This window comes from Acromyrmex echinatior, chromosome 4, assembly GCF_024713525.1.
Source record: "Acromyrmex echinatior isolate Ae372 chromosome 4, ASM2471352v2, whole genome shotgun sequence".
NCBI lineage: Eukaryota > Metazoa > Arthropoda > Insecta > Hymenoptera > Formicidae > Acromyrmex > Acromyrmex echinatior.
In genome coordinates this window covers 14,230,837-14,239,651 of record NC_141855.1, presented here as the reverse complement: position 1 = coordinate 14,239,651, position 8,815 = coordinate 14,230,837, and the positions used below count along the sequence as shown (strand labels likewise).

The 8,815-nt window shown below is 30.6% G+C and overlaps 2 protein-coding genes across 5 annotated transcripts; both read left to right on the top strand.

Annotated features, from left to right (window-relative positions):
* The first annotated feature begins 139 nt into the window (after positions 1 to 139).
* On the top strand, positions 140 to 2,261 carry LOC147910011 (4-vinylanisole receptor-like). Its single transcript, XM_087405734.1, has 5 exons — positions 140 to 927; positions 1,310 to 1,409; positions 1,673 to 1,783; positions 1,883 to 2,038; positions 2,114 to 2,261. Exons 1-5 carry the CDS (start codon positions 140 to 142, stop codon positions 2,165 to 2,167), a joined length of 1,209 nt encoding a protein of 402 aa, XP_087261860.1. The 3' UTR covers positions 2,168 to 2,261.
* Positions 2,262 to 6,183: 3,922 nt separating this feature from the next.
* Positions 6,184 to 8,507, top strand: LOC105148396 (odorant receptor 43a-like). Of its 4 annotated transcripts, XM_011060102.2 has the most exons (5): positions 6,184 to 7,123; positions 7,387 to 7,486; positions 7,617 to 7,727; positions 8,068 to 8,223; positions 8,300 to 8,507. In XM_011060102.2, the coding sequence occupies exons 1-5, from the start codon at positions 6,306 to 6,308 to the stop codon at positions 8,351 to 8,353; spliced, it is 1,239 nt and encodes a 412-aa protein (XP_011058404.2). In that variant the 5' UTR covers positions 6,184 to 6,305; the 3' UTR covers positions 8,354 to 8,507. The 4 variants fall into 4 exon arrangements, with proteins under 4 accessions (XP_011058404.2, XP_087261778.1, XP_087261780.1 ...); XM_087405652.1 differs by having other exon boundaries at positions 8,068 to 8,507; XM_087405654.1 differs by lacking the exon at positions 8,300 to 8,507 and having other exon boundaries at positions 8,053 to 8,210.
* The last annotated feature ends 308 nt before the right edge of the window (positions 8,508 to 8,815 follow it).

The following is an 8,815-nucleotide window of genomic DNA, read 5'->3' as shown; positions in this document are numbered from 1 at the left end:
CCGGAAATCCTATTAACGGAATTAACGGAAATTCAGCGTCCGGGAAAGTACGAGACCGGTACAAAAATCGCGGTTACGAATTCCATTGTGTTAAATTTCAAATCAAAAATAGAAGGAAGTACGTTAAATAAAATCAATTATGGCAGACTCGTCGAAAAGTAAATACAAAAATGATTTCAATTACGCAGTGCAAGTGACTCGCAACGTTTTGCGAATGATCGGTGTGTGGCCAATTCCCAGTAACGCTTCCAACATGGAAAAAATCGCGACTCGCTTACAAAATGTCTCTTGTTATTTTTTATTCACGTTTATTATCGTGCCGAGTCTTCTATTAATATTCCTAAAGGAACACGACTTTAAACGTAGAGTGAGATTGCTCGGACCGCTTCTGAATTGTGGGATGGGTTGCTTGAAGTATAGTCTGCTCATGTATCATGCGAGAGAGATTCAATCTTGCCTGAAGCAGGCGCTACATGACTGGAGGGATACAGTTGATTGGAAAAATCGAAAAATAATGCTATCCAAGGCAAAAATAGGTCGAAGGTTCGCGATTATTTCTGCCGTCTTCATGTACGTTGGTGGATTATCTTACCGCACACTCGTACCGCTTTCAAAAGGTCGTATGCTCACACCAATGAACACCACAGTAAGAGCGTTGGCATGTCCGAGCTATTTCATCAAGTTCGATGAACAGGCGTCGCCAGCATACGAAATCGTTTTCACTTTGCAATTCTTTGCTGGACTGATCACCTACTCGGTAACAGTCGGTGCAGCCGGATTGGCTGCATTTTTCGTCATGCACATTTGCGGACAACTAAGCATTTTAATCGTCAAATTCAAGCATCTTAATAATATACCAGAGCCTGAGGATCGACCTGTCGCAATATTGTTGGCTGATATCGTCGAACATCAGATAAAAGTGAAAACGTAAGTCTATGATAATAAGTAATAGAGAAGATTTTTATATGTAATTGTTTTATTACTTTCATTATAAACGAATAATTTTTTAATGGAACTGATATAATAGATTTATTATATGTATATATATATATATATATATATATTATATCGCGCGTTATTATAACTGTGATAATTTTTTTCGAATTATAACTTTTAAAGAAAATGCAACAGAATATTTAGATTAACGTTGCAAATCTATAATAAACCATAATAATCATATAAGATATTAGACTGTTATTTTAATTATTTTACTATTTCATTAAATATATTACATTCTAATACAACACTGTAAACACAAGACTGCATAAAAATTATAATCATTTAATGGATAAATCATGTTTATTTACAGTTTCCTAAAACAAGTAGAGGAAACTATGCGATATATATTATTAGTAGAAATAACGGGCTCTACTATACTTTTGTGCCTTACTATGTATTATGTTATTATGGTAATTACATCAAATACAATTTTCGTGAAACTTTTATTTATGTATTATAGTTTGATAGTTCAAGGCCTCTTTTCTGTAACTTTTACAGTAACGATATCGTTACTGTAATATCATTATATCATTATACAGCTTTTTTGCCATGTAACAACAATGTAACATTATCGTAAGACCAGCTAATTTTCATAGAAATTAATAATGGGATAGTATTTGTGAAATATTATTTCAGAGGTTTTAATCATTAAGCAATAGCGTTAATTTTATAGGAATGGGAAAGAAGCGATTCTACAGCTATGTTAACTATGTTTGTGATTCTCGCATCTTTTACTTTTTCTATTTTTACTAATTGCTATGTTGGTCAACTATTGACAGATCAGGTAGATAGCATTGATATATTTATATTGTTTGCTGTAAAAATTAATAGGCGAATTTTCGAATAAGCATTTACGAAATATATACTTAATTAATCATGGCAGAGCATTAAGGTTGGATCAATGACATCTACGACGAATTGGCATCGTCTTCCTTACAAAAGAGCCCGTACTTTAATTTTGATAATGGCAGTTTCTAATGTTCCGGCAAAAATTTCAGCAGGAAAAATGATAGAAATGTCCCTACCTACGTTCAGTAACGTAAGTGTAGAAAAAATTTCTCATTTTGGCTTGCTATTATATTATACATAATATACATATTTCATTATTTTATAGATCATTAAAACGTCACTGGCATACTTTAATCTGCTACGAAAATTTATTACATAATTTTGCTGAAATAACTATTATAACAATGCAATACTCGAATATGAATTTGTAAATAATACTATTTTTTCAATGAATAAACAAAATAAGCAATTAATACTTTTTATTTTAATTAATTTTGCTCTTAAAACATTTATGTCCAATTTCTTCACTTCTGGATAACTATATCCAAGAGATATCTTCCAGAATACAATGGAGATATTTCTTGGATAAGGTTATCCACAATTTGGAAGTGAAGAAATTGGGCATTAGATATTTTGTAACATATCAAAGAAAACAATTTTTTGACATATTCTATATTTATTTAAAATTTATGTAAGATTGTTAATTTTTATAATTAGATGCTACAAGATGTTATAATCGGTTGACTTAATTAACAATTGGTGTAGTTTTGTTAATTTAATATTCATTATTTATGATCTATAATGTAACGTAAAACAGATGGATCATAGATAAATACTATGTTAAAGGCCGTTCGATGTGAATCAGTCCTGCAATTATCTCCTACCAACAAAAAATTATGCTATCTTTCGTATCAAACTTTTAATTTTGCTGCGACAGAAATACTACGATAACAAAAGCGGAAAGCGTGCATAATACAAACTGATTTCATCGTATTTTCATCTATCACTTACAATCGTGCGGTCACTTTACAACAAGTAATCTAGAGAGAATCGTTTTTCTCTTTTTTTCGTTTGCCTATATATCATCGAACAAATGAATCTACGGAGTTCTAATTACGAGGACAATATTAGGTATATCATGTAGGTACACATTGAGATTGATCGGTATATATGACCGAACCTAAAGAAATCCTGAAAACGAATGAGACTTCTAAAAAGTGATTCCTCCAGGTCGCTTTTTACTGTCTTTCAATTTAATACTGTAAGTGCTTTAGATTTTTTTCATTATATGAACATTCAAAAATATTTCATGACTAGCGAACTTTGCTTGTGGTGTATTTTAAGATCAATTAATTGTGTGTTTATTAAAATCAGAAAGAGCAATAGTAAATTTATTTTTTGAATTATTGTAAGATGCGTAAAGTACCTATATATTTCTTTTATTACTACATGGTAGTACTGGTAGTAAATTCACATTTTATATATCCTATATTGCTAGATATAATATAAACTGTTTTCAGTTAGGACACAGGGACATTACACTGTGTTTCACACTATGTAAGATATTTGTTGAAACACAGTTTAGTTTTTATAGTGTAACACCAGAATTCATTGTAGTCGTCCATTCTTGTAATTATTTAGCGTATTTACTAATAATAGATTTATGATTTTTATTTAGACTTAATTATAATTTTTTCAGAATTAGCGATTTTTGAAGGTTTTATTGCAAAATAAGTTCGACTATCAAAAACTTTTTGAAAAGTTGATAACATTGACATATTTTACACGCTTTTACCTAGCTTTTTACAGTGTCGAACACTGTCTCATAGTTGGAACACTTTGTGTAAGACAGTGTTACATTGTGTCACCTGTGTACGTTGTTGGAAAACACCCATAATTAGAGAAATATAATTCTTTTTGCTGTTGTTTATTATTTAGAAATATCATATATTATTTAAACGGGACTTTAAAGCTATAAATAATTTAATACAAATGATCTTATTTTATTTAGGATCAACATAATCATATTTTATTACATAGATAAACTTTTAACAGTATTTTTTAACAATGATGTATATGATTACAACCTGCACTACATGGACCATATAAGGTTCACTTTTCATAGCAATCACAACAATTATCCATAGCAGAAATCTCATGACAGACCATAAAACACGAGAATACGATAAATTGTACATGATTTTTGGAAAAAAGAGCTTTGTCAACTATCAGGCTTACTGCTGGACATAAAATTGATTTATCATCAGCTTTAGTCATGTAAGTACTATATCATATTAACAAATAATTCAAATAAATAATTCAAATAAATATTATATTTTATATTAATAACACTCGAACTATGATAAAATATAATTTTTTACAAAAGCATATAATAAAATAAAATTCAGTTAATAGATATCTTCCATCAATGCATATCTAAGTTAATTATATATATATTAATGCAGTTATCTTAAAAAAATATATTATCAAATTATTTTTCGCCTACTTAAATATGCTATGTTCACAACTTGAGGAAGCATTATTTGAAGTATAGCAATCTTCATGCTAAATGTAACTCATTAAATTTTTGTTGGAATATATATCATAAAATATAAATATTACCAGTATCCAGCTGAATCGTTGGATAATGAAATCGATTGGTGTCTGGCCAAACTTATCCAATATTTTTTGTATAGGAAAATTCGTATATTTTCTGATAAATGTAATCTGTATCGCTTTCTTTCTTATACCCTCTCATGTATATGATACTTTAAATGAATAATACATATCGTAATCTTTATGGAGTGCGAGTTTCTGTATAATGGTTCTGTATAATGGTTCTGTATAATGGTATAATATCATAAATTATTCTTCGTTAATCATCTGCGAGAACGACATTCGCAGTAATATTAAACATATCGAAAAAGACTGGATGAATTCTCGATATTATGAGGATTGGATTATAAAAAAACGCGAAATTCAATTGGTGCCTGGCGGCGATCTGCGCGTTCTTCATGTACAACGGTGGTATTTTTTATTACCTTATTTTGCTGTTGAGTGCTGGTAAAATTACGGATGAAAACTTGATATATGAGCCATTAATAAATCCGATTGCCAAGATGATTGTCAACGCATGATATAGTCCCATCAATGAAATTTTCTTTTGAATGCAGTTTCTATAGGGTTTCTTTGTGCACTTTATCTTTGTCCGTGCAAGAAACTTAGCTGCCGTATTCACGATGTATGCCTGTGATCGCCTGGAAATCTTAATACAGGATCAAACAGTTGATGGACGGACGGGAAGATATATAACAGTGTGAAAGATTGGCAATAATCGTACAACGATAACATTCGAATTTTGCGGTGAGTTATTTTTTACTAGCACCGCCAATGTTTTTTGTAATAATAAATTTATAAAATTTAGAATCCAGTGTAGAAAGTAGCTTATAGCAGCGTAAGTCTAGTCGTATTTCAAATAAAAGAAATGAAAAAGCAATCCTGTAAACAGTGCAAAAAAGTCGAAGTGAAGTATTGTATATGATCGATTGGCATCGTTTCTGGAAGAAAGGATCTTGCACTTCTGTGGATAATAAATATTTAATCTATCTTTCAATAATATTTTGAACAAAGCTTTATATAAAATATTGTATAACATTTTAAAAAATTAGTAATAATAAATATTTATTGCACAAATATTCTGTGCTGTCTGGGTATGAATTACATATTATTTGTCCAATCGATAGATGGTTAAAACGTTACCTTTTTGCTACATACATTGATATAATATTTGTTCAAAGTAAATGATTCTAGTTTATCTTTTGGATATTTCCCGTTATAATTTTTCTTAGTACCGCTTGCGATTGAGCAAAATTAAACAAAATTAAATTAAGCAAAATGCAATCGAAAATATTGAAATTCTTTATTCGTATTTTGTTTACTATTTAGACTAAATGCGTAGACAAATTTTAATACAAATGGTCTAAAGCACTTCTCAATTTAAAAAAATAAATTTTTTAAATGTTATTTTAATATTAAAATGCAATTCTCTTTAATTATATCTATAATTATTTATAATTTGAAAAATATATTATAAATAAAAAAAACTATTTATTTCTTTAAAAAAAATATTGTAGTAATATTTATATCTTCATATGACTTGTACAAGCATTACGAAACATGTACACGTATGTAATCCTATTTTCTCATCCACGTGTAATACATTATACGTAAAAAAAAACCCGGTTGCGATCCATCCAGACAAATTGCAGAAAATATCTACGCGAGGAACGCAATTCATTCCGTTCATAATTCATAGACAATGTGCAGTATCACATGAGGAAATCTTGATCCCCTTTATAGAAATGGAGAATTGTATTTGCAAAGTTTACCCTCCGTATCCTGCTCGATGATCTCTTTACTAGAAAAGTCATGCGAAGTAGCGCAGTCGCATTTGACTTTCCTCGCATGTACGCTTGGACAATCCGATCAGTCATCATTGAGCTTTCGCTCCCTCAACAATGTATGGAACTATCACAGAAAAGACAAATCCGGTCGCGACTGTTTACGATTACAAGAAAGATATGAAGCTGAGCATTCAGCTGATTCGTTGGATGATGAAGATAATTGGCACGTGGCCAAAAACTACCGTTATCTCATCGATAGAGAGATATGCGTATACGCTATTAAATGTTATTTGTATTGGTTTGATTAGCTTCCTCGTCGTACCCGCCGTCATCTACATAGTGCTTGAAATGGATAATGGATACCTTATCTTGAAACTTTCCGGAGCGTTGAGTTTCTGCGTATTGGCCATCGTGAAGTATTTTTCGCTGATTTTTCATGAAGAAGATATTCGCAATGGTATCAAGTATATTGAGAGTGACTGGATAAATACTCAGTATCACAGTGATCGGACCACGATGATTAGGAGCGCGAAATTTGGCCAGTACCTTGTGGCAATTTGTATGTTCTTCATGTACGGCGGTGCCGTTTTCTTCTATCTTGCCCTACCATTCAGTGCCAGCAAAATTACAGAGGATGATGGTAATCTAACATATCGGCCACTGGTGTATCCAGTCGCCAGGGTGATTATCGATGTACGATACAGTCCTGTCAGGGAGATCTTTTTTTGGATGCAGTGTCTATCAGGCTTTCTCGCTCACTCTATCACTGCCAGTGGATGCAGCTTAGCTGCCGTGTTCGCGATGCACGCTTACGGTCGCATGGAGATTCTGATACAATGGATCGAACACTTAATAGACGGACGGAAAGATTTATGTGATAACATGAATGAGAGATTGGCGATAATTATAGAGCATCACGTACGAATTTTACGGTGAGTCTCTTTCCGAACTTTATCAGTGTTTAGTGCATTCAATATATCTATACTGTGCTTCAATTTATTTTTAAGGATACTTAAAGAAATCATACCTTTTCTGTGAAATATAGGCGGCATTTCACTTAACGCTTATAACGCTCGTGAAATCATTTCATCCCTGTCGTTTATCAAATGTTAAAGAAGGATAAACGATGCTTACGAGCTTTACGAGCGTTAAATGGAACCATATTATTTACGCGATAACGTATTCGATCTTTTAGTTTTATATCATTAACGGACAGAATACTGCGTGAAATATCTGTCGTGGAAATTGTACAATGTACAGTAAGCATGTGTCTTCTTGGATATAATATTATCATGGTATGCATATCATACAAAAGAGTATATGCGATGTAAAACATATCCCTATTTCGGAACAATGTTGAAATCGTATATGATTTACAGCGATATGTACAATATATCCCCAAATATAAAACTTATTATATTGCAGGAATGGGAGAGCCAAAAGACTACAAGTTACATAACGTATACTGTTCTTCTTCTATCTTTTACTTTTAATATTTTTATATTTTGTTACATCGGCGAACTTATTGCAGAAAAGGTAAGCCCTAACAATCGAAGCATTTCTTTACACATTTGCATGATACGTTTTTGCACAATAGCAAAAGTATTTTTGTAAGTCTTATTATTATTATTATTACTATATAATAACATATTGTTATAATAAAAATATCTAATCGTACTAAAATTTACAAAATCTAGAATTATATTTCAGAAATTAAGAAATTTTTAGTTGTGTGTAAATGTAAACAAGCTGACATTATTTGTCATCATTAGATGTCAAAATGACAACAAATAATGTTAGTTCGTTTGTCGGATATTACATTTTGTATAGAAATAAAAAATTGTATAAAAAATTAAAAAAGCAATCCAATAAATAGTACAAAAAGATCGGTGAGGTATCATACACAATCGACTGGTATCGTATGTCTGGAAAAAAAAGCCTCGATATTGTATTAATGATCGCTATGTCTAATACATCAATCAAATTTACCGCCGGAAATATTTTCGAATTATCTTTCACTACTTTTGGAAACGTGAGTAACATAATATCAATGTTTATTATATCTGTTTATAAAAATATAATTTGTACATCATTCGTACAATTAACAGGTAGTTAAAACGTCGGTCGCTTACTTTAACATGCTGCGTACATTAAGTATATAAAATTTTTGTCCAAAGTATATATTCTTATCTAAAGTACATATTAATAAATAACGCAACCGACAAGGTTTCAAATAAATGCCAATTAGTTGTCTAATATGTATCAAGAAAAAAAAACAGAAATATTTTTTAAGAAATAGAAAATGTTACTAATTAAATATTATTAAAATATTTGTTAAACAATATACCTTTTATTTTGTATACTATTCTTTAAAATATTATTTGGCACTATGCGCAAAAATCAAAATGCAATCTGAAACAATATATTTTCAATGACGGTGTTCATTTTTTGGTAAAAAATTCTTATTGTACATATATACATTTCGTATAAATCAGAAATGTTTAATCATCAAAAAATAATTTTATGAATATCAAAGAGTAAAAAATGTAATATAAAATATAAACTACATATAATACCTCGCTCCACGTGGATTGTTTTCCTACTGTGCATCTAAGTAGAATAGG

Coding starts and splice junctions, on each gene's coding strand:
- LOC147910011 (XM_087405734.1), top strand. CDS start 140: ATGGCAGACTCGTCGAAAAGTAAATACAAAAATGATTTCAATTACGCA. Junction 1,784..1,882: donor GTCAACTATTGACAGATCAG/GTAGATAGCATT, acceptor TAATCATGGCAG/AGCATTAAGGTTGGATCAAT. Junction 2,039..2,113: donor CCCTACCTACGTTCAGTAAC/GTAAGTGTAGAA, acceptor ATTATTTTATAG/ATCATTAAAACGTCACTGGC.
- LOC105148396 (XM_087405652.1), top strand. CDS start 6,306: ATGTATGGAACTATCACAGAAAAGACAAATCCGGTCGCGACTGTTTAC. Junction 7,124..7,386: donor CATCACGTACGAATTTTACG/GTGAGTCTCTTT, acceptor TCGATCTTTTAG/TTTTATATCATTAACGGACA. Junction 7,487..7,616: donor TTGGATATAATATTATCATG/GTATGCATATCA, acceptor ATTATATTGCAG/GAATGGGAGAGCCAAAAGAC.